Raw genomic sequence first — 25,682 nt, forward strand, 5'->3', positions numbered from 1 at the left:
ACTAAATTTACTTTCATGATCAAGACATAAAGAAATCATTACAAAAATTAAAACACATTAAATAAAATCTCAAGTTATCATATCAAATAAAAACTAAACCAACAAAAAGAACATACCAGTAAAATATTACTCTTCTGACACTTTTAGAAGCAAAATTATTTAATTCAACTTACATAGTCTATAATGCCCCTTTAATTTAGATTAGATTGTGAATTTAGATTTATTGGACCAGATCCTTGTTTTTTTAGCCTAGTAATAGTATAAGATTTAAAATTATTGTATTTCATTCTAGGATACCACCAAATTGATGTATTTCAGCCCTGAACCAATAAAATATGAACAAATTTGGACCTAATAATCACCAGACCAGGTCAATTTAAATCATGTGTCTTGTGTACTTGGTCCATTGTTTGGATCATAATTTATAAAGTAAAAAATAAGAACATAAAGTGAAAAAATCTAAACATATTTTAATGTCTCTTTCATTTTTCATAAAATCCAAACATAACATCTTCTTTACCAATTCTATTTCGTGAAATTTGTGAAATAATTTTTTTTTCTTTTTTTTTTTTTTGGGGGAGTCAAATGCTATCCTTCGTACTATGCCAAAACAATACGACTAAACTGAGAGTGTGAAATCCACCTCTTCAATTGCAATTCAATAAATTATACAAAATTTTCCCGAGAACCAAACAAAGAAATGAAAAGAAAAAGGAAAATAGCATTCCAGTAAAAACAGAGACTCCATAGACTAGGCAAGTAGAATTGAACCAGAGCTTCCCTCCCACAAGAATAGCATAAAGATTTGTAATGGCAAGTGGCCACTGGAAGAGAAGCTCGAGCCACATAAGCCCAACAAAGAAAGAAGGCTTTTCTGTGAGCAAGTAATCACCGTACTCGCTTGTGAACCAGAGATTGAGGTCAACGAGGAAATTTGGGAAGAACTTAGAAGGAAAGCACACTTGTGCATCGAAAGCTGGAGCTGCTAAAATTACCACCAAGAAGAAGAATAACAGAATTGCATCTATTAGCTTAATCAAAACCCCCATTTCTCTCTCTCTCTCTGGTTTTTGTTTTCTGGTTTTTGATGTGAAGATCAAATTTGTTATTATGTTATATAGGAGGAAGAGGGGATCTTGATCTTTGAAAGTTCAACAGAGTTCTTTTTGTTAGTAAAATAAAATAAAATAAAATATAATGTTCTTGTTTAACCAAAGATCCTATAGTTTTTTTGGGGGGGTGAATCCAAAGATCCAATAGTTAGTCACAGTAAAATTATTATTAAAAATAATTTTAATGAATGAATAAATAAATCACATCTAGTGATAATTTTTCCAGGGGCTTCAATTATTTTAAATTTTGATATTGGGTATTGTCGAAATAATTTATTGTTTGATACTGCTTGATTGGCTTTCAATATAGGTGCCCTTGTTATGAGTATGTCACTTGTTTGGACTCTGCAATAGTTTTATTTTTTGTTGAAAATTCAAAACACATAACATTTGTAATCTAAGTTTGTATGACAGTTCTTTAGATGGACAAACCAAAGGGTAAAATTAATTTCAAAACACGATTTTATGTTGTTGGAAGATCATGAGCTCCAATTTACGTTTGTCATGTCACAGAATGGCTTGGGCATCTTCTGTTCCTTTTGAATGTTACTTACTATATGTCAACACTACTAGCTACTATTTTTTTCCCATTTAATTTGTGATTCATCTCTTTCATCTGCTATACTTTTCCACTGCTACGCTTTTTATTTTTATTTTTTATGCCCTCTCTCACCATCATCCACTCCTTCCTTGGGCAGAAGTGCCTTTTAAGTTGAAAAGAACATATTTCATTAAATAGTGCTAATTTATCCCTCCCCTCTTTCCATGTGAACAAAGATATTCAAACATAGCATGTCATCATATCTTTTTGTATTGTGACAGCATACATACAAGCAAGCGCTACAACGTTGCAAGATTGTTCCCAAACAAAGTACAATGACTAGGAATTCATTGCCTACGTCAAACAGGTCGTCTTCTCCAAATTCTTTTAATAATTTGGGGATTAATGAAAATGAGGTAGTTTGACATGCTCCCCTACTTGTTCTTTTCCTTTTTTGACATATTTGGGTCATAACAAGTTTTGTTTATAAATCTTGGATATTTAAGGTTAGTCATTTCATAAACAATTTACTCTCACATCTTGGTGCAGGTGAAGTTCAAAATTGCATCTTGTCACTATTCACTGAATGAGAATAGAGCTTCTCTTGTTGAGGTTCCATCTCCATACTCTCTGTTTGCATTCGTGTGTCTTTAATCAATTTGTTAAGTCACTTTTGGTGAGGTTATATTTTAGTATATGAATGTGTAGTTTATGTATAAATTTTGCATTTTGTTGCTAATTGATATAGTCTTTGACACTCACTCTCTCTGCCGTCCATTCCTTGCTCCCTTTATTTGTCAAATGTCATCATAATTTGGGGGAATTATTGTTATCAGGAAGACCTTAGATTACACTTTTCATCCAGTAGCTAAGGAACTTGCTGTATTGTTTGTCACTTTTGTGTAAATGTTCATGTTATCCATGTAATGTTACAATTACATTGTATGTTCTAGGATGAGTGTTTTGAGCAACTTGGGTTTGTTATGTGGTCTTTCTACAATTTAACTTGGACGTGGTTTTATTCATTTTTAGTTTCTTTCATTTTAAGAATATAAGAATATGCTTGGCTCCTTTATTTTACAGGTGGAGGGAATTCCTAACAAAGCAAGAAATTTGCAAAGGAATCCAATAATGGGCAAGCTTTATCGAAATTCGAGACACACTCGTTCTTCCATTGCTTGGTACAAAGAGTGTTTGAGGTTTGTCATGTTGGATTTCTTAATGCCAATTTTCATTCCGAGGATAACAATTTAAATTTGATTATTATATCATTTTGTGTATGCTTCTTTTATTCAGTTTGCATTTTAGCAATAGCATAAGATTTTTTGGGTGCTTTTTGTGAGTCTCACTTGAAAATCTGAACACATCTAGCATTATAAAGCTTCGTGCTTGCTCTTATATAGATATTTCTTGATTGGATGATTGGTGTGTTCTTTAAAAAAAAGGCATGAGTGTCTATTTTTGCCCGTAGTTATGTAGTTATATTTCAACATCTTGATCATTCCCATTGTTTTTGACTTATTAATTAGAGTGGTTTATTGAATTGTTTTTAGTTTACCTAACCCCATTCATCAATGTGCAGGTCTTTCACTTGTTAAAAATACAATTCTAGAAATCCAACGAAGCTTTTGAGTCCTGGCATTTCTGTGACCGTGCAACTCTTTATTTACTACATAAAGTTGGGCAGTGCATTTATTATTATTATAAGTAAATGTAACTATGAAAGACGGCGAAGGACCACAACCAACAAGCATGCACAAATCACCAAAAATAAAAAATAAACAAAAAAAATGCAAAGCAAAACCAAACAAGACAAAGACCTATATATCAACAAGCATGTACAAATCACCAAAAATAAAAAAATAAAATCCACAAAATAGTATAAAGAAAGGGGCAGCCCCCTTGAGGCAAAAATACAGTTGTGCAAGCACTGATCCTTTCAAGGAATTAATGGAATTCTCCCTCCCTTCAAATGATCTACAATTGCGCCACAAAACGCACAACGGAGCTACCTACCAAGCCTTCCAACTAACCCGACTCGGGCAACCCCTATGCCAAGAATCAAAGAGGTTCTTTATCCATGTAACAACCCTCATCTTACTCTTGTCATACTTGCACTCATTCATGCATGATCCTGCCTTGTTATATTGTTTTGAAGGTTTTGTCTTGCCTTGATTTGCTTAAAGTTGCTTGTATGATTTTGTTCTTTGCTTGGTGTGTGTGTGGCCGAGGTCACCTTGAGCTTAGTTCGCCTTTGAACCTTTGTACTCAGAACTGTTTTGAGACCTTGGTCGACTTCCACCTTCACCTCGGGCTTGATGCCGAGATGTTTTGCACTCAGTGATCATTGTTCCCGGGCAGGTATGGCCTAGGCCGAGATGTGGCACAACCCGGCCAAGGTGTGGCACAGCTTAGTCAAGTGTCGTCCTCCCTAGCCGATGTCTTTGTTACACTGTTGCCGAAAGCTTTGACCTTAGCCGATGTCATTTCTTGCCGATGTGTCTTACCCGAGCTTGCTGCATACGCTGTGTCAGAGACTTGTCTTATCTATCAATCACCTTCTTGAGTTAAACCAATCCGTTGGCGCCACGTGTCCGAGCTGATTGTTAAGACAGCCGACAGACTTAGAAACAAATCATTTGTCTCAAAATCCTTGTTTTTAGAGAGAGAAGCTCTAGAGAAGAGGAAGAGAAGTTCTTGAGTGAGAGCAAGTCTTCAAAGCTTGATTTTTGTGGTTTGATCCGTTGGATTTAAGCTTTGAGGTAAGAATCTTGATCTACTTTGGTTGTTCTTATTAATCATCTAGCTGCATTGCGTGATCGGATTCGTCTTGCATGTCATGCATTGCTATAGCGATCTCAGGTTTACCCTTGTTGTACAGTGATCCGGACATGTGTCCGTGGATGTTGGTTGTTGTTTATTATCATGTTTGCATCCTTTGTACCTTGTATAGTGAGTTATGGGATGTGTTGGGCAGGTTTGTTACAGGTTGGTTGTGTTTGGGAGCCTAGCGTTGCTGCCCAGATTTTTGGTCCTTCGCTCGAGCGAGGAGTTTGTCGCTCGAGCGAGAGTAGTGTTGCCCCGGTTCTGGACCTGAGAGTTGTAGTTTATGGCTCGAGCGAGAGTTTCGTGGCTCGAGCGGTCTGGGTTTTTCTTCGCTCGATCGAGAACTTCTTGGCTCGAGCGAGAGTTTTCTGTGTCTGGTCGCTCGAGCGACCAATCCTTCGCTCGAGCGAGCGTGTTTTATATCAGCGGACAGCAGCGTCTAAAACATCACTTTTTCAGTCCTTTTCTTTGATTAAACCCTAAATCCGACACCCTCTCTCTCTAAACTTGCACTCTCTCTAAGATTTGATCTCCCTAAGGTGTGAATCTAGCCTAGGGCCTTTGTTAAAAAGATAGAGGGCGTTGAGAGCTTCGATTTAATCTGAAAAAGTTTGGATTTGGAGCAAGTTGATCTTGGAGTCTTCATCTCCTTTTTGGCTTAAACTTCAAGGTGGGGATATCCTACTCCTCTCTATGGGTTTTGTCTTTAAATTTTGGTATTTTGAGATGTTGGGCTTGGTTTGGTAATTTTGTGAAAGTTTGGGGCTTTTGTGTAATTTTACAAAAGTTGGGGTTTTATTCATAATAAACCTAGATGCATGTTTGGCATAGAAAAATGGAATGATTGTTGAATCATTGATGAAAATGGAACCTAAGGGTTGAAATAGTAATTATGGAAAATGGCCTAATTACATTGTTTAATTAATTGGGATAATTAATTGGTGAGAAATGAGGAAATGAAATGTTGATTGAATATCCATTTGTGCATTTATTTTCTGTTTTAGAAATAACTGCTTGGGCTATCGGTGGAGGATAGTCGAGATTGTTGTAGACAATGCATGATGATTAGGTAAACGGAAACTAATCAATGGAATGTGTCATGGAACTTGACGGTTGATAGAATACATTAATTGTGTGTATTGTGTGATTGTATATAGAACCAATGTGTTTATATACGTTATGTGTAGAGGAGGAGATAGGGGATGTACTCCGCGGTTTAGGGGAAGATAGGGGATGTACCTCTAAACCGGATAGGTATTGGGAGGAGATAGGGGATGAACTCCGTAGACAGAGCTCATATGCTTGTCTAGAGAAGTGAAGATAGAGCTCATATGCTTATCTTTGTGAAGTGTGGATATTGTTGTTATACATATCTGTTGAGAATGTGGATATAGCTTGTATGCTTATCTGTGGATATTGTTGATATACATATCTGTTGAGAATGTGGATACAGCTTGTATGCTTATCTGAATGTGAGATATAGTTTTTATACATATCTGTGGAAATGATGATAGAGCTAGCATGCTTATCTGTTGAAAAAGGGAAAATGAAAAGTAATTGGGACTTGTAAGTCGTTGACATAAATATGTAATTTATGTGATTGTATCAGTGCTGACCAACTATCAATTGCTAATGTTTTAGTCAATGTCCATGGTTGGTTTAGTGCATTTCTACTGGGCTGTGGCTCACCCTATATGGGAATATCATTTTCAGGTGCAGGAAGCATGCCACCTCCAAGGACATAGCTGGGAGGCTAGTGGCGGGCATAGTTTTGTCGTTTTACTTTTGATGTATTACATGTAATTTCAAGCCAAGGGCTTAATGTGTAAACGAGTTAGAACTCTTTGTTGTAACCAAGTGTTAACTTGGAAAGCTGTAAGCCCGTAGGGCATTTTGTTATGAGGTTAACATGTAATACTTATGTAATGAAACTCAATGAGATAAAGGAATGTGGTTAGTTTATATGTAAATGCATGTCGTATTTAAAGGGTTTAATGTTATTATTTTGAGGGCGTTACAACTTGGTATCAGAGCGTACCGGGTTCGAATACTTTGGGTACGTGGGAAGTGATTAGGATCACAATGGGTTTGTCTCGCTTGATAGAGACTTAGATGTAGTACCATATGCTATGTGCTTGTTTGATAACATGCTTATGTGACTATGTGGGTATGGGATTTAATTTCTAGGATGTTGATTGGATCCTTGAGTTTCTGGGAGTCTTGTTGGAAAGGCACTTGATCAATGCTATTTCTAACCGGAACTCTAGTAACGCCTCGGGACTATCATTATCCGGAAATGAAGTTCGTAAGTGCTTATGTGTTTATGTGCTTATGTGGAGTGAATTACAGTTGTCCATGCATTAGGACGTGAGTGTTTAGTTTCGGCACACTTATGAATGTGCTAACGTTCTGTGTTGCCTTTATTAGGATGTCAGGACGAGGAAGAGGTGCTAGGCGTGGTAGACCTGCGAGGCAGGAAATACCGTTACAGGGTGAGATCCCGGCAGTGCAGGAGGGAGTTGGGCAGGCCAATGTGGTCGAGCCAGTAGGTCAGCAGGCTATGGGTGCCTTGGCCAGAGAGATAGCAGGAGCTTTGGGTATTCTTAGAGCTGGGAATCAGGCAGCTGAGACAGGGCCTTCCTTCTTGAAGAGGGAGTTCTTCCGGTGTAATCCGGACGAGTTTATCGGGGATCCTAAAGAGCCGCTTAAGGCAGATGAATGGCTCGAACAGACAACGAAGACGTTTGAGATGCTTGGCATCGAGGACGGAGCACTGAAAGTGACCTTGGCATCCTTCCAACTGAAGGGAGATGCGGGTCAATGGTGGAAGTACGAGAAAGCTCGTGTTGGTGGTACTTGGGAGGCGTTTGTGAATGCTTTTCAGGAGAGGTTTTTATCAGCAGCAGCTAGGGAGAAGCTGAGGGATCAGTTTAGCCGGCTTAATCAGCAGGGCTTGTCAGTGGCCGAGTTTGAGGCTACTTTTACCAGTCTGTCTAGGTTTGCACCTGAACTGGTGGCGTCTGAGGAACGCCGTTGCTATGAGTTTGAGCGGAAGTTGAGGCGGGGCCTCAAGTTGAGAATTGGTGGGTCTTATATTCGAGAGTATAGACACCTAGTGGACGCTGCAGCTCATATGGAGCTTATGATGCAGGAGGAGGATGAGGGTCAGAGAGGCTCCAAGAGGAGCCAGGATAGTCAGAGTGATGGCAGGAGGCAGAGGGGTTATAACCCTCAGCAGTCTCAGGGTGCAGTCTCTAGATCGACCTTTCCAGTGCCGAGTGTAGGCTCGGGGAGAGGCAGTCAGGGGGAATTCACTTGTTACAAGTGTGGCCAGTTGGGTCACAAGGTTTCGGTTTGCCCGCAGAAGAGTGGGAGTCAGAAAGCTGCTTCTTCTTCAGCTAGACTGCCGAGTCAGAGTTTGGGCAGGGGGCAGCTCTTGACTTGTTATCAGTGTGGACAACCTGGGCACATGAAGAGATTTTGCCCACAGTTGAGTGCCACTTCGGGAGCGTCTGGTTCTAGACAGACGCAGGGTTTTCAGCCAGCTCAGTCTGTGCAGGCCTCGAGGGCCAATCCGGGAGTTTCGTCATCCCAGTCTGTGCAGCAGTCTTTTGCTCCGAGAGGTGAGCAGGTAGACCAGGGGCCTACGGGGCGCGTGTATGCTGTTACCGCGCAGGATTTAGTACCAGCTCCATCAGTAGTGAGAGGTACTTTTCTGTTTTGCAACTCAGTTGCTAGTGTGTTGATAGACACGGGTGCATCTCATTCTTTTGTATCTGCTGCATTTGCATCTGTTTTGGAATTGGAGTTAGCACAGTTAGCATCTCCTATTTGTGTGGTATCGCCTTTGGGTGGTGAGTTGATTCTGAAACAGGGTGTTAGAGGATGTGATATAGAGGTCGCCGACTATAGGCTTCCTTTTCCGTTTGTTGTCATGCCCATGAAGGGTTTTGATGTTATTTTGGGTATGGACTGGTTATCGTCATACCGGGCTGTTATTGATTGCTACCGCCAGAGGGTTACGTTATGTACCTTGAGCGGGGAGTGGTTCCATTTCTTGGGAGACCGGGTTGGTAGTGTTTTGCCACCGGGGTATGATTCGCGAGGGCGAAGTGAGCTTAGTAGCCTATTTGCTAGCTTTGAGAGTGGTGAGAGTGGTGAGACCCAGCATGTATTGCCGAGGGTGGTTTGTGAGTATTCGGATGTTTTTCCCGAAGATCTTGTTAGTTTGCCACCTCACCGAGAGATAGAGTTCTCTATTGATTTAGTGCCTGGTACGGCGCCGATTTCTATGGCACCTTACCGTTTTGCTCCAGCAGAGTTGGTTGAGTTGAAAGTTCAGCTCCAGGAATTGCTAGATAAGGGCTTTGTTCGCCCTAGTGTTTCACCGTGGGGAGCACCGGCCCTCTTTGTTAAAAAGAAAGATGGTGCCTTGAGATTGTGTATAGACTACCGGAAGTTGAATCGGGCTACGGTTAAGAATAAGTATCCTATGCCCCGTATAGATGATTTGTTTGACCAGTTGAAGGGTTCCCGTTGTTTCTCTAAGATAGACTTGAGATCGGGTTACCATCAGTTGAGGGTCAGGGAGGAAGATATTCCTAAGACGGCATTCCGTACGCGGTATGGCCATTATGAGTTTCTAGTGATGCCATTTGGACTTACCAATGCACCGGCAGTCTTTATGGACTTGATGAACCGGATTTTCCGGGAGTTTTTAGATCGATTTGTGGTTGTCTTTGTGGATGACATCCTTATCTATTCGTCTTCTGAGGAGGAGCACGAGGCACACTTGAGAGTGGTGCTTGAGTTACTTAGAGCCCATAGGCTGTATGCCAAGTTTGGGAAGTGTGAGTTCTGGCTGGGGGAAGTCAAATTCTTAGGCCACGTGGTATCCGGGGAAGGGGTGTCTGTTGATACATCCAAGGTTGAGGCAGTGCAAGATTGGGCACAGCCTAAGAGTGTGTTTGAGATCCGCAGTTTTCTGGGATTGGCTGGGTATTACCGTCGGTTTGTGAAAGATTTCTCCAGGTTAGCGTCACCGTTGACTAGATTGACTCGGAAGGGAGTCAAGTTTGTGTGGAGTGAGACTTGTGAAAAGTCGTTCCAAGAGATGAAAATTAGATTGACCACTGCTCCGGTGTTGATTATTCCGGAGAGAGGGTTGGGTTATGCGGTTTATTGTGATGCCTCACGAGAGGGTTTGGGTTGTGTGTTGATGCAAGAGGGGAAAGTGGTAGCTTATGGCTCACGTCAGTTGAAAATACACGAGAAAAATTACCCTACACACGACCTAGAGTTAGCAGCTGTGATCTTTGCCTTGAAAATCTGGAGGCACTACCTTTATGGTGAGAGGTTTGAGGTATTCTCGGATCATAAGAGTTTGAAGTATCTATTTACACAGAGAGACTTGAATCTGAGGCAGAGGAGATGGATGGAGTTCATCGAGGATTATGATTTTGAGTTACATTATCATCCGGGAAAGGCCAATGTTGTGGCCGATGCCCTTAGTAGGAAGACCATTAGTGATGTAGCTTGTATAGCCATCCGGGAATGGGAGATGTTAGGAGCACTTGGCGAGTTTGATTTGCTACTGGGCGAATCTGTCGAGGCTGCGGCCTTGTTTTCTGTTGTAGCGCAGCCTACACTTGTGATTAGAGTGTTAGAGGCACAAAGAGGTGACCTTGAGGTAGAATCCCTCCGAGAGAAGATCTCCAGTGGGAAAGTTGAGAAGGGTTTGACGGTGTATCCCGACCTGAGTGTGAGATACCGAAACCGTTTGTTTGTACCGGAGTCTTGCCGAGAGGAAGTACTCCGAGAGTTTCACCATTCGCGCCTTGCGGTGCATCCGGGAGGTACTAAGATGTATCAGGATTTGGGTCGCCAGTTTTGGTGGCGGGGTATGAAGAGAGATGTGGCTGTTTTCGTATCGAAGTGCCTTACTTGCCAGCAAGTGAAGGCCGAGCATCAGAGGCCAGCGGGTTTGTTGCAACCCTTGCCTATTGCCGAGTGGAAGTGGGAGCATGTCACTATGGACTTCGTTGTAGGTCTTCCGAGGACTCAGCGGGGTAGTGATGCTATTTGGGTGGTTGTAGACCGGTTGACTAAGTCGGCGCACTTTATCCCTATGCGCGTGAGAGATTCGGTAGATCATCTTGCCGATTTGTACATTCGGGATGTAGTGAGATTGCACGGGGTCCCAGTGACGATCGTCTCAGATAGAGATCCTCGTTTTACTGCTAGGTTGTGGCAGAGTTTGCAGAGTGCCTTGGGCACTAAGTTGACCTTTAGTACGGCTTATCATCCTCAGACTGACGGGCAGTCCGAGCGTACTATTCAGATCCTCGAGGATATACTTCGGGGTTGTGTCCTGGATTTCAGTGGGACGTGGGAGAGGCACTTGCCATTGGTAGAGTTTGCCTACAACAACAGTTTTCAGTCTAGCATCGGTATGGCACCGTTTGAGGCCTTGTATGGCCGACCGTGTAGGTCTCCAGTTTGTTGGGCCGAGGTGGGTGATGCACCTTTGTTGGGTCCGGAGTTGGTTAGGGAGACGACGGAGAAAGTTGAGCTTATCCGTAGGAGGCTTGTTACAGCCCAGAGTCGACAAAAGAGTTATGCCGACCGTAGGAGGAGGCCTTTGGCGTTTGAGGTAGGTGATCATGTCTTTCTGAAGATATCACCTAGACGAGGCCCGATGAGGTTTGGGAAGAGTGGGAAGTTATCCCCTCGGTTTATTGGTCCTTTTGAGATCCTTGAGAGGATTGGTGAGGTTGCTTATCGATTAGCCTTACCACCGCAGTTGTCCGGAGTGCATGACGTGTTTCATGTGAGTATGCTTCGGAAGTATGAGCCAGATCCATCACATGTGTTGGATTGGACTGATTTAGAGGTAGATGAGGATGCCTCGTATGAGGAGAGACCGGTTCGGGTCTTGGATAGGCGGGATCAGGTCCTACGTGGTAAGACCATTCCTTTGGTGAAAGTCTTGTGGAAACATCACGGAGTGGAGGAAGCCACTTGGGAACGTGAGTTGGAAGTCCGTGAGAAATATCCGGACTTGTTTGTTGATATGTAATCTTGTATTTAAAACTTTACATTTTGTTGAACTTAAGAGCTTTTATATATGTCTTAAGTTGTGAAACATAGAAAATGTTTTGGTTATTGGAAGTATGTTTTGGAACTTGCCTCATATGGAAGTTGAATGTAACATTATATGTGTTAAGTATATTGTTGACATTGGAAAGTTAGTGCATAATGTTAGTGCATGTTAATAATACATATGTTTGTGATATGTCTCTTGTTAAAGGGATGGGATGACCGGTAATGGGTCGAATTGTTGAATGTTCAGGTGTAACATTGTTGTTTAAAATGAAGGAAAACTTGTTTTTGAAAACTTGTGCTTAATTTCGGGGGCGAAATTCTTTAAGGGGGGGAGGTTATAGCGATCTCAGGTTTACCCTTGTTGTACAGTGATCCGGACATGTGTCCGTGGATGTTGGTTGTTGTTTATTATCATGTTTGCATCCTTTGTACCTTGTATAGTGAGTTATGGGATGTGTTGGGCAGGTTTGTTACAGGTTGGTTGTGTTTGGGAGCCTAGCGTTGCTGCCCAGATTTTTGGTCCTTCGCTCGAGCGAGGAGTTTGTCGCTCGAGCGAGAGTAGTGTTGCCCCGGTTCTGGACCTGAGAGTTGTAGTTTCTGGCTCGAGCGAGAGTTTCGTGGCTCGAGCGGTCTGGGTTTTTCTTCGCTCGATCGAGAACTTCTTGGCTCGAGCGAGAGTTTTCTGTGTCTGGTCGCTCGAGCGACCAATCCTTCGCTCGAGCGAGCGTGTTTTATATCAGCGGACAGCAGCGTCTAAAACATCACTTTTTCAGTCCTTTTCTTTGATTAAACCCTAAATCCGACACCCTCTCTCTCTAAACTTGCACTCTCTCTAAGATTTGATCTCCCTAAGGTGTGAATCTAGCCTAGGGCCTTTGTTAAAAAGATAGAGGGCGTTGAGAGCTTCGATTTAATCTGAAAAAGTTTGGATTTGGAGCAAGTTGATCTTGGAGTCTTCATCTCCTTTTTGGCTTAAACTTCAAGGTGGGGATATCCTACTCCTCTCTATGGGTTTTGTCTTTAAATTTTGGTATTTTGAGATGTTGGGCTTGGTTTGGTAATTTTGTGAAAGTTTGGGGCTTTTGTGTAATTTTACAAAAGTTGGGGTTTTATTCATAATAAACCTAGATGCATGTTTGGCATAGAAAAATGGAATGATTGTTGAATCATTGATGAAAATGGAACCTAAGGGTTGAAATAGTAATTATGGAAAATGGCCTAATTACATTGTTTAATTAATTGGGATAATTAATTGGTGAGAAATGAGGAAATGAAATGTTGATTGAATATCCATTTGTGCATTTATTTTCTGTTTTAGAAATAACTGCTTGGGCTATCGGTGGAGGATAGTCGAGATTGTTGTAGACAATGCATGATGATTAGGTAAACGGAAACTAATCAATGGAATGTGTCATGGAACTTGACGGTTGATAGAATACATTAATTGTGTGTATTGTGTGATTGTATATAGAACCAATGTGTTTATATACGTTATGTGTAGAGGAGGAGATAGGGGATGTACTCCGCGGTTTAGGGGAAGATAGGGGATGTACCTCTAAACCGGATAGGTATTGGGAGGAGATAGGGGATGAACTCCGTAGACAGAGCTCATATGCTTGTCTAGAGAAGTGAAGATAGAGCTCATATGCTTATCTTTGTGAAGTGTGGATATTGTTGTTATACATATCTGTTGAGAATGTGGATATAGCTTGTATGCTTATCTGTGGATATTGTTGATATACATATCTGTTGAGAATGTGGATACAGCTTGTATGCTTATCTGAATGTGAGATATAGTTTTTATACATATCTGTGGAAATGATGATAGAGCTAGCATGCTTATCTGTTGAAAAAGGGAAAATGAAAAGTAATTGGGACTTGTAAGTCGTTGACATAAATATGTAATTTATGTGATTGTATCAGTGCTGACCAACTATCAATTGCTAATGTTTTAGTCAATGTCCATGGTTGGTTTAGTGCATTTCTACTGGGCTGTGGCTCACCCTATATGGGAATATCATTTTCAGGTGCAGGAAGCATGCCACCTCCAAGGACATAGCTGGGAGGCTAGTGGCGGGCATAGTTTTGTCGTTTTACTTTTGATGTATTACATGTAATTTCAAGCCAAGGGCTTAATGTGTAAACGAGTTAGAACTCTTTGTTGTAACCAAGTGTTAACTTGGAAAGCTGTAAGCCCGTAGGGCATTTTGTTATGAGGTTAACATGTAATACTTATGTAATGAAACTCAATGAGATAAAGGAATGTGGTTAGTTTATATGTAAATGCATGTCGTATTTAAAGGGTTTAATGTTATTATTTTGAGGGCGTTACAACTTGGTATCAGAGCGTACCGGGTTCGAATACTTTGGGTACGTGGGAAGTGATTAGGATCACAATGGGTTTGTCTCGCTTGATAGAGACTTAGATGTAGTACCATATGCTATGTGCTTGTTTGATAACATGCTTATGTGACTATGTGGGTATGGGATTTAATTTCTAGGATGTTGATTGGATCCTTGAGTTTCTGGGAGTCTTGTTGGAAAGGCACTTGATCAATGCTATTTCTAACCGGAACTCTAGTAACGCCTCGGGACTATCATTATCCGGAAATGAAGTTCGTAAGTGCTTATGTGTTTATGTGCTTATGTGGAGTGAATTACAGTTGTCCATGCATTAGGACGTGAGTGTTTAGTTTCGGCACACTTATGAATGTGCTAACGTTCTGTGTTGCCTTTATTAGGATGTCAGGACGAGGAAGAGGTGCTAGGCGTGGTAGACCTGCGAGGCAGGAAATACCGTTACAGGGTGAGATCCCGGCAGTGCAGGAGGGAGTTGGGCAGGCCAATGTGGTCGAGCCAGTAGGTCAGCAGGCTATGGGTGCCTTGGCCAGAGAGATAGCAGGAGCTTTGGGTATTCTTAGAGCTGGGAATCAGGCAGCTGAGACAGGGCCTTCCTTCTTGAAGAGGGAGTTCTTCCGGTGTAATCCGGACGAGTTTATCGGGGATCCTAAAGAGCCGCTTAAGGCAGATGAATGGCTCGAACAGACAACGAAGACGTTTGAGATGCTTGGCATCGAGGACGGAGCACTGAAAGTGACCTTGGCATCCTTCCAACTGAAGGGAGATGCGGGTCAATGGTGGAAGTACGAGAAAGCTCGTGTTGGTGGTACTTGGGAGGCGTTTGTGAATGCTTTTCAGGAGAGGTTTTTATCAGCAGTAGCTAGGGAGAAGCTGAGGGATCAGTTTAGCCGGCTTAATCAGCAGGGCTTGTCAGTGGCCGAGTTTGAGGCTACTTTTACCAGTCTGTCTAGGTTTGCACCTGAACTGGTGGCGTCTGAGGAACGCCGTTGCTATGAGTTTGAGCGGAAGTTGAGGCGGGGCCTCAAGTTGAGAATTGGTGGGTCTTATATTCGAGAGTATAGACACCTAGTGGACGCTGCAGCTCATATGGAGCTTATGATGCAGGAGGAGGATGAGGGTCAGAGAGGCTCCAAGAGGAGCCAGGATAGTCAGAGTGATGGCAGGAGGCAGAGGGGTTATAACCCTCAGCAGTCTCAGGGTGCAGTCTCTAGATCGACCTTTCCAGTGCCGAGTGTAGGCTCGGGGAGAGGCAGTTAGGGGGAATTCACTTGTTACAAGTGTGGCCAGTTGGGTCACAAGGTTTCGGTTTGCCCGCAGAAGAGTGGGAGTCAGAAAGCTGCTTCTTCTTCAGCTAGACTGCCGAGTCAGAGTTTGGGCAGGGGGCAGCTCTTGACTTGTTATCAGTGTGGACAACCTGGGCACATGAAGAGATTTTGCCCACAGTTGAGTGCCACTTCGGGAGCGTCTGGTTCTAGACAGACGCAGGGTTTTCAGCCAGCTCAGTCTGTGCAGGCCTCGAGGGCCAATCCGGGAGTTTCGTCATCCCAGTCTGTGCAGCAGTCTTTTGCTCCGAGAGGTGAGCAGGTAGACCAGGGGCCTACGGGGCGCGTGTATGCTGTTACCGCGCAGGATTTAGTACCAGCTCCATCAGTAGTGAGAGGTACTTTTCTGTTTTGCAACTCAGTTGCTAGTGTGTTGATAGACACGGGTGCATCTCATTCTTTTGTATCTGCTGCATTTGCATCTGTTTTGGAATTGGAGTTAGCACAGTTAGCATCTCCTATTTGTGTGGTATCGCCTTTGGGTGGTGAGTTGATTCTGAAACAGGGTGTTAGAGGATGTGATATAGAGGTCGCCAACTATAGGCTTCCTTTTCCGTTTGTTGTCATGCCCATGAAGGGTTTTGATGTTATTTTGGGTATGGACTGGTTATCGTCATACCGGGCTGTTATTGATTGCTACCGCCAGAGGGTTACGTTATGTACCTTGAGCGGGGAGTGGTTCCATTTCTTGGGAGACCGGGTTGGTAGTGTTTTGCCACCGGGGTATGATTCGCGAGGGCGAAGTGAGCTTAGTAGCCTATTTGCTAGCTTTGAGAGTGGTGAGAGTGGTGAGACCCAGCATGTATTGCCGAGGGTGGTTTGTGAGTATTCGGATGTTTTTCCCGAAGATCTTGTTAGTTTGCCACCTCACCGAGAGATAGAGTTCTCTATTGATTTAGTGCCTGGTACGGCGCCGATTTCTATGGCACCTTACCGTTTTGCTCCAGCAGAGTTGGTTGAGTTGAAAGTTCAGCTCCAGGAATTGCTAGATAAGGGCTTTGTTCGCCCTAGTGTTTCACCGTGGGGAGCACCGGCCCTCTTTGTTAAAAAGAAAGATGGTGCCTTGAGATTGTGTATAGACTACCGGAAGTTGAATCGGGCTACGGTTAAGAATAAGTATCCTATGCCCCGTATAGATGATTTGTTTGACCAGTTGAAGGGTTCCCGTTATTTCTCTAAGATAGACTTGAGATCGGGTTACCATCAGTTGAGGGTCAGGGAGGAAGATATTCCTAAGACGGCATTCCGTACGCGGTATGGCCATTATGAGTTTCTAGTGATGCCATTTGGACTTACCAATGCACCGGCAGTCTTTATGGACTTGATGAACCGGATTTTCCGGGAGTTTTTAGATCGATTTGTGGTTGTCTTTGTGGATGACATCCTTATCTATTCGTCTTCTGAGGAGGAGCACGAGGCACACTTGAGAGTGGTGCTTGAGTTACTTAGAGCCCATAGGCTGTATGCCAAGTTTGGGAAGTGTGAGTTCTGGCTGGGGGAAGTCAAATTCTTAGGCCACGTGGTATCCGGGGAAGGGGTGTCTGTTGATACATCCAAGGTTGAGGCAGTGCAAGATTGGGCACAGCCTAAGAGTGTGTTTGAGATCCGCAGTTTTCTGGGATTGGCTGGGTATTACCGTCGGTTTGTGAAAGATTTCTCCAGGTTAGCGTCACCGTTGACTAGATTGACTCGGAAGGGAGTCAAGTTTGTGTGGAGTGAGACTTGTGAAAAGTCGTTCCAAGAGATGAAAATTAGATTGACCACTGCTCCGGTGTTGATTATTCCGGAGAGAGGGTTGGGTTATGCGGTTTATTGTGATGCCTCACGAGAGGGTTTGGGTTGTGTGTTGATGCAAGAGGGGAAAGTGGTAGCTTATGGCTCACGTCAGTTGAAAATACACGAGAAAAATTACCCTACACACGACCTAGAGTTAGCAGCTGTGATCTTTGCCTTGAAAATCTGGAGGCACTACCTTTATGGTGAGAGGTTTGAGGTATTCTCGGATCATAAGAGTTTGAAGTATCTATTTACACAGAGAGACTTGAATCTGAGGCAGAGGAGATGGATGGAGTTCATCGAGGATTATGATTTTGAGTTACATTATCATCCGGGAAAGGCCAATGTTGTGGCCGATGCCCTTAGTAGGAAGACCATTAGTGATGTAGCTTGTATAGCCATCCGGGAATGGGAGATGTTAGGAGCACTTGGCGAGTTTGATTTGCTACTGGGCGAATCTGTCGAGGCTGCGGCCTTGTTTTCTGTTGTAGCGCAGCCTACACTTGTGATTAGAGTGTTAGAGGCACAAAGAGGTGACCTTGAGGTAGAATCCCTCCGAGAGAAGATCTCCAGTGGGAAAGTTGAGAAGGGTTTGACGGTGTATCCCGACCTGAGTGTGAGATACCGAAACCGTTTGTTTGTACCGGAGTCTTGCCGAGAGGAAGTACTCCGAGAGTTTCACCATTCGCGCCTTGCGGTGCATCCGGGAGGTACTAAGATGTATCAGGATTTGGGTCGCCAGTTTTGGTGGCGGGGTATGAAGAGAGATGTGGCTGTTTTCGTATCGAAGTGCCTTACTTGCCAGCAAGTGAAGGCCGAGCATCAGAGGCCAGCGGGTTTGTTGCAACCCTTGCCTATTGCCGAGTGGAAGTGGGAGCATGTCACTATGGACTTCGTTGTAGGTCTTCCGAGGACTCAGCGGGGTAGTGATGCTATTTGGGTGGTTGTAGACCGGTTGACTAAGTCGGCGCACTTTATCCCTATGCGCGTGAGAGATTCGGTAGATCATCTTGCCGATTTGTACATTCGGGATGTAGTGAGATTGCACGGGGTCCCAGTGACGATCGTCTCAGATAGAGATCCTCGTTTTACTGCTAGGTTGTGGCAGAGTTTGCAGAGTGCCTTGGGCACTAAGTTGACCTTTAGTACGGCTTATCATCCTCAGACTGACGGGCAGTCCGAGCGTACTATTCAGATCCTCGAGGATATGCTTCGGGGTTGTGTCCTGGATTTCAGTGGGACGTGGGAGAGGCACTTGCCATTGGTAGAGTTTGCCTACAACAACAGTTTTCAGTCTAGCATCGGTATGGCACCGTTTGAGGCCTTGTATGGCCGACCGTGTAGGTCTCCAGTTTGTTGGGCCGAGGTGGGTGATGCACCTTTGTTGGGTCCGGAGTTGGTTAGGGAGACGACGGAGAAAGTTGAGCTTATCCGTAGGAGGCTTGTTACAGCCCAGAGTCGACAAAAGAGTTATGCCGACCGTAGGAGGAGGCCTTTGGCGTTTGAGGTAGGTGATCATGTCTTTCTGAAGATATCACCTAGACGAGGCCCGATGAGGTTTGGGAAGAGTGGGAAGTTATCCCCTCGGTTTATTGGTCCTTTTGAGATCCTTGAGAGGATTGGTGAGGTTGCTTATCGATTAGCCTTACCACCGCAGTTGTCCGGAGTGCATGACGTGTTTCATGTGAGTATGCTTCGGAAGTATGAGCCAGATCCATCACATGTGTTGGATTGGACTGATTTAGAGGTAGATGAGGATGCCTCGTATGAGGAGAGACCGGTTCGGGTCTTGGATAGGCGGGATCAGGTCCTACGTGGTAAGACCATTCCTTTGGTGAAAGTCTTGTGGAAACATCACGGAGTGGAGGAAGCCACTTGGGAACGTGAGTTGGAAGTCCGTGAGAAATATCCGGACTTGTTTGTTGATATGTAATCTTGTATTTAAAACTTTACATTTTGTTGAACTTAAGAGCTTTTATATATGTCTTAAGTTGTGAAACATAGAAAATGTTTTGGTTATTGGAAGTATGTTTTGGAACTTGCCTCATATGGAAGTTGAATGTAACATTATATGTGTTAAGTATATTGTTGACATTGGAAAGTTAGTGCATGATGTTAGTGCATGTTAATAATACATATGTTTGTGATATGTCTCTTGTTAAAGGGATGGGATGACCGGTAATGGGTCGAATTGTTGAATGTTCAGGTGTAACATTGTTGTTTAAAATGAAGGAAAACTTGTTTTTGAAAACTTGTGCTTAATTTCGGGGGCGAAATTCTTTAAGGGGGGGAGGTTATAGCGATCTCAGGTTTACCCTTGTTGTACAGTGATCCGGACATGTGTCCGTGGATGTTGGTTGTTGTTTATTATCATGTTTGCATCCTTTGTACCTTGTATAGTGAGTTATGGGATGTGTTGGGCAGGTTTGTTACAGGTTGGTTGTGTTTGGGAGCCTAGCGTTGCTGCCCAGATTTTTGGTCCTTCGCTCGAGCGAGGAGTTTGTCGCTCGAGCGAGAGTAGTGTTGCCCCGGTTCTGGACCTGAGAGTTGTAGTTTCTGGCTCGAGCGAGAGTTTCGTGGCTCGAGCGGTCTGGGTTTTTCTTCGCTCGATCGAGAACTTCTTGGCTCGAGCGAGAGTTTTCTGTGTCTGGTCGCTCGAGCGACCAATCCTTCGCTCGAGCGAGCGTGTTTTATATCAGCGGACAGCAGCGTCTAAAACATCACTTTTTCAGTCCTTTTCTTTGATTAAACCCTAAATCCGACACCCTCTCTCTCTAAACTTGCACTCTCTCTAAGATTTGATCTCCCTAAGGTGTGAATCTAGCCTAGGGCCTTTGTTAAAAAGATAGAGGGCGTTGAGAGCTTCGATTTAATCTGAAAAAGTTTGGATTTGGAGCAAGTTGATCTTGGAGTCTTCATCTCCTTTTTGGCTTAAACTTCAAGGTGGGGATATCCTACTCCTCTCTATGGGTTTTGTCTTTAAATTTTGGTATTTTGAGATGTTGGGCTTGGTTTGGTAATTTTGTGAAAGTTTGGGGCTTTTGTGTAATTTTACAAAAGTTGGGGTTTTATTCATAATAAACCTAGATGCATGTTTGGCATAGAAAAATGGAATGATTGTTGAATCATTGATGAAAATGGAACCTAAGGGTTGAAATAGTAATTATGGAAAATGGCCTAATTACATTGTTTAATTAATTGGGATAATTAATTGGTGAGAAATGAGGAAATGAAATGTTGATTGAATATCCATTTGTGCATTTATTTTCTGTTTTAGAAATAACTGCTTGGGCTATCGGTGGAGGATAGTCGAGATTGTTGTAGACAATGCATGATGATTAGGTAAACGGAAACTAATCAATGGAATGTGTCATGGAACTTGACGGTTGATAGAATACATTAATTGTGTGTATTGTGTGATTGTATATAGAACCAATGTGTTTATATACGTTATGTGTAGAGGAGGAGATAGGGGATGTACTCCGCGGTTTAGGGGAAGATATGGGATGTACCTCTAAACCGGATAGGTATTGGGAGGAGATAGGGGATGAACTCCGTAGACAGAGCTCATATGCTTGTCTAGAGAAGTGAAGATAGAGCTCATATGCTTATCTTTGTGAAGTGTGGATATTGTTGTTATACATATCTGTTGAGAATGTGGATATAGCTTGTATGCTTATCTGTGGATATTGTTGATATACATATCTGTTGAGAATGTGGATACAGCTTGTATGCTTATCTGAATGTGAGATATAGTTTTTATACATATCTGTGGAAATGATGATAGAGCTAGCATGCTTATCTGTTGAAAAAGGGAAAATGAAAAGTAATTGGGACTTGTAAGTCGTTGACATAAATATGTAATTTATGTGATTGTATCAGTGCTGACCAACTATCAATTGCTAATGTTTTAGTCAATGTCCATGGTTGGTTTAGTGCATTTCTACTGGGCTGTGGCTCACCCTATATGGGAATATCATTTTCAGGTGCAGGAAGCATGCCACCTCCAAGGACATAGCTGGGAGGCTAGTGGCGGGCATAGTTTTGTCGTTTTACTTTTGATGTATTACATGTAATTTCAAGCCAAGGGCTTAATGTGTAAACGAGTTAGAACTCTTTGTTGTAACCAAGTGTTAACTTGGAAAGCTGTAAGCCCGTAGGGCATTTTGTTATGAGGTTAACATGTAATACTTATGTAATGAAACTCAATGAGATAAAGGAATGTGGTTAGTTTATATGTAAATGCATGTCGTATTTAAAGGGTTTAATGTTATTATTTTGAGGGCGTTACAATTGCTTTGAAGTTGGTTTTGGAAAAAATGGTTTTCATATGTTCTTAAAGAAAAGTCTCGTTTGATCCGAAAGTTTGGAACGAAAACCATGTTTTTGTGTTTGTTCTTGCATGACTTTCTTGTATGGGTACCCAGGTCCATGTTTTGAACTCTTGGCATGAAACCTCAGATCTTTGTAACGAGTTTTGAACTTTGCATTCATCTTTCTCTTGACCATGCTCATCATAATATGCATGTTCTTCAAAGGGAAACCCAGGTTTTTCCCGACCTTGCTTTTGAATGAGGCCAACGGGACCACACCTCGGCAAGGATGTGTGGACCTCGGCAAAGACCTGGTGGGTACCCAGTGTATTTTCGTGAGATGGGAGCAGTGTTTAAACTCCCCGCCCGTTTTGCTTTGTTGTTGACTTGGACCTTGCGCGAATGCCGAGGTCATTCGCTTGCATATAGACTTGTTTTGAGAATGTGATTTGCCATGTGATTGTAGGACCTTGATCTTTGCTTTGAGTCTACACCTGAAGAACTAGGTGAGTGGTATTATTGATAAAGCTATGTTACACTATTTTGATAAATCTTGCTTTGCTTTGTTTTGACGAAAGTATTTGTTAAGCATGAATGAATAGCTCTATTTTGATGTATCAAGTATAAGCTTCGTTTGATGTGAACCTTGAAAAGTCCCTTGTACTGGAGGACTCTAAACTTTCGCAGTACTAAGTATAAAAGGATACGGTCCTTGTTAAATCGGGCTACGGGCCTAAGTAACACAAGTCCCATGTGCTGGAGGACTCTAAACTTTCGCAGTACTAAGTATGGAGGGATACGGTCCTTGTTAAATCGGGCTACGGGCCTAAGTAACACAAGTCCCTTGTGCTGGAGGACTATAAACTTTCGCAGTACCCTTGATTACACGATTACGGATCGTACAGCCCTTGTTTTGATAAGCTTGATGTGTTTTGCCGATGTCAGTGAGCACCCCTGTGACTTGTAATATCTGATTGATGAATATGGTTCATCCCTTGTTTCGCCGACGTCAGTAAGCATCCCTTGTGACTTGTAATATCTGATTGATGAATACGGTTCATCCCTTGTTTCGCCGATGTCAGTAAGCATTCTTGTGACTTGTAATATCTGATTGATGAATACAGTTCATCCCTTGTCTTGGTAAAGTTGATGAGTTTTGTTTTGAAAGAGTTCGGCTATGTTCATGCAAAACCTTTATTTTTAGTACCATTCACTGAGTATCCAAGCTCACCCTCTCTATATATATGTAGGTGATGAGCAGGACGTCGGCGATGCCTAGATTGTTTTGAAAGCTTGTTTGGACTCGTGATTATGTCGGCAATTCTTGAAAATCATGCTTCTTGGCTTGTATTTGCTGTATTTTGTACATGTCGGCTCGAGAAGCCTTTTGATCAAGATGTAACACATGTTTTGTTTTGTTATATCGAATTGTAAAGATGATTGGCATTACATTTGATCTATGCACAGCTCTTATGGACCCTTTGTATTTTAGATTATTGCTTCCGCATTTGTGAGCCCCGTTTATTTTACTCTGATTGTGTTTGAGTTTTTGAAAGTTGGCCTTCGGTAATTACGGATTACTGGCCATCACGGCACCAAACTACTAGGGGCGGTTTGGGGTCGTGACAACCCACCCAGCATAACCCAAGTGACACCAAAGACAAAGAATTAAGCTCCAATTATCTGAGGCCACTTTGCAATAAAGCAATAGATGATTGACTGACTCCCCCGTCTCCTTATACATACAACACCAATCCATTTGAAACTAATCTTCCTCAAAATTTCAATGATGAGAATGGTTGTAACAATTTTTTTCATTTTCTATGTCAAAATTTTGAATGATGAGAATGACAGTAACAATTTTTTCCATTTTCTATGTCAAAACCAAACCAAGTTATAAGCCTTTTGTCCCAATCAAGTGAGGTCGGCTACATGAATCATTTTTGTCCATTTCATTTTCTATGTAAAAGTATGTTAATTGTGTCTCATTCCTTGCTTTTATTTTGTATGTAACTTTCTTTCTTTTCTTTTATTTTAAAATTTCATTTTATGTCTGGGGCCTGGTGGTTGAATATGATTACAGAGTCTTGATTGGGTCAACCCATAAAGTAACAGTGCGGAATCAGTGAGTAACAGTGTAATTATTGACTGTGAATGCCTCGTAGATTCACATCCAAGGACAGTTTCTGCTGTTACTACTACTATAATAACAACAATATCGACCGTACTGCTAACACTGCTACTAAGATATTTAATTGTTCTTCTTGTTATCTCTTTATCATTTATGTATTGCTGGAAGATTTCAGTACTTTTATAGCATGCTCATTCTTTATTTGTTTTGTTTTTGACAGACATTGCCCTTATGTTATTGAGGCTATCATAGCCTTGGCTGAACTAGGAGTTGCTTCGAAAGATATTATTTCATTATTTGCTCAGGTTTGTTGGTAAAATAAAAATCAGAGTGCCGCTCCATTGATTCAAAGTGTATGTAATATGATGTTCTATGATTATTATTTTTCTGAGAAGTATTCATGTTTTGATATAAATTTAGCATATCATGCTTTATGAAGAATTTTTAATTACGCACTATGCCATTCCTTGGAAAAGATGAAAAGGGGACATAAAATAGTCCATTTTGCTGATGTTTTCTTGTGCTAGACAAGTGGAGTAAAGGTGGAGTAAAGGTTGAGGTGTAGTGGTTTACATCTGAATTTGATTAATTAAAGGTATTTGTTTTGCCAAGCTATGATTTTAGTTTTAGTTATTTCTTTCTAAATTTTTTGTATTATATCATTAAAAATTTATAATTAATAAATCTTTTTATCACGATTTTATAAATTGCTTCAAAAATGTGTAATTAGCAACTCTTTTTGTGATGAATTTTTAGAATTATTGTTAAAGGCCTCGTTTGAGAATAGGTTTTTTTAATAATTTTTTGATTTTTTGGACTAAAATATGATATAAAAAAATTTAGTATGCTTGAGATAATTTTTTAATTTTTTACGAAAAGATGTGTAAAAAATAGAGAGAAAAAAGAATCTTTAACTTTTTAGCATGGGTCGTTGGCTTTTTAAGTTTTTTAGTGACTTTTTGACTTTTTAACTAAAATTACCACTTGCCAAACGAGGCCAAAGTTGAAAATTAGTGATATTTTTTTGTGATAATTTTTTTTAAACTGTCGCTAAAACTTATAATTAGTAATATTTTTTTGTGATAAAAAATTCAAACTGTCGTTAATAATTAACAATTAGTGATTTTTTTTAATAATGTTTAATAAAAAATATCATTAATTATCACAGAATTTATTAGATAATGAATTTATTTATTAAGACCTAAACGTAAGTATTTCTACTATTTATTTCTATAATGAAAAATATATATTATATAAATAAGGAGAAATTCTATACCCCTAACATAGGCATCCCTAAGCTATGTCATTTTTTTAAAGTCATGATTAATTTTTTTATTGAGTTATGATTTATAAGATTTTTTATTATGTCTCATGTGTTATTTGGTTATAATTTTTTTTTATTTTAATTACGACTCAGAAAGTATGAAATTTTGTTATTTTTTTATTTTAGTTAAAAGGTACATACAGTACATATCTTTTGAAATGTGTGTATCATAATCTTTTCCATACAAGGGATATATATTCATAAATTTCTATTCACGTATTTATGTTTCTCTTAATTCAAATTATTTTTTTATGTTTCGATAAGTTCTATGGATGATATAGTTACCAAAATACCTTTAATGATAAGGTGAAACGCGCATTAATATTCATATTGATAGTGTAAATATAGTGTGAATGTTTTGTGATGTAAACATTCACACTATCAAATATGAATGCTTACATCACAAAATTACTAAGGGTTCAAAAAATATTTGTAAAAATAAAATTATTTATAAAATATCTTAAATATGAGAATTAGGAATTGATAGATCAAATGTTTACATAATAAAATTTATTGAAATGTAATAATATATTATGAACTAATTAAAATACAAACACTTAAAAGAATATTTCTTAATAATTTATTTTATTTTATTTTATAGTATCCCAAAAAGTTACTTAATCCTTAACCGACATGCCCCAAATTAGTTGGCACAGTTTGGAAAGGTGAACAGATATGTAATTTAAATATTGGATAAATTATATTTTATTATAGTATTACTTAATATTACTTTAGACCACTTAATTAAAAAATGCTAAATAAAAATATTATTTGTAAATCCATCCTGATAAAAGTAAGATAAGGAGCCTTCTTAAATTTTAATAAAATATACTTGGCTTTATAAACCTTTTTAAAACTCTTTTGTACTCTTA

At 41.0% G+C, this 25,682-nt stretch overlaps 1 protein-coding gene across 1 annotated transcript; it reads left to right on the top strand.

The window, feature by feature from the left end:
• Window positions 1-690: 690 nt before the first annotated feature.
• LOC114301109 (anaphase-promoting complex subunit 7) lies at window positions 691-23,992 on the top strand. The gene is made up of 4 exons (XM_082879383.1): window positions 691-2,069; window positions 2,203-2,265; window positions 2,737-2,852; window positions 23,707-23,992. The coding sequence occupies exons 1-4, from the start codon at window positions 1,989-1,991 to the stop codon at window positions 23,801-23,803; spliced, it is 357 nt and encodes a 118-aa protein (XP_082735509.1). The 5' UTR covers window positions 691-1,988; the 3' UTR covers window positions 23,804-23,992.
• The last annotated feature ends 1,690 nt before the right edge of the window (window positions 23,993-25,682 follow it).

This window comes from Camellia sinensis, chromosome 7 (assembly GCF_055761805.1).
Source record: "Camellia sinensis isolate YWXY chromosome 7, ASM5576180v1, whole genome shotgun sequence".
Classification (NCBI taxonomy): domain Eukaryota; kingdom Viridiplantae; phylum Streptophyta; class Magnoliopsida; order Ericales; family Theaceae; genus Camellia; species Camellia sinensis.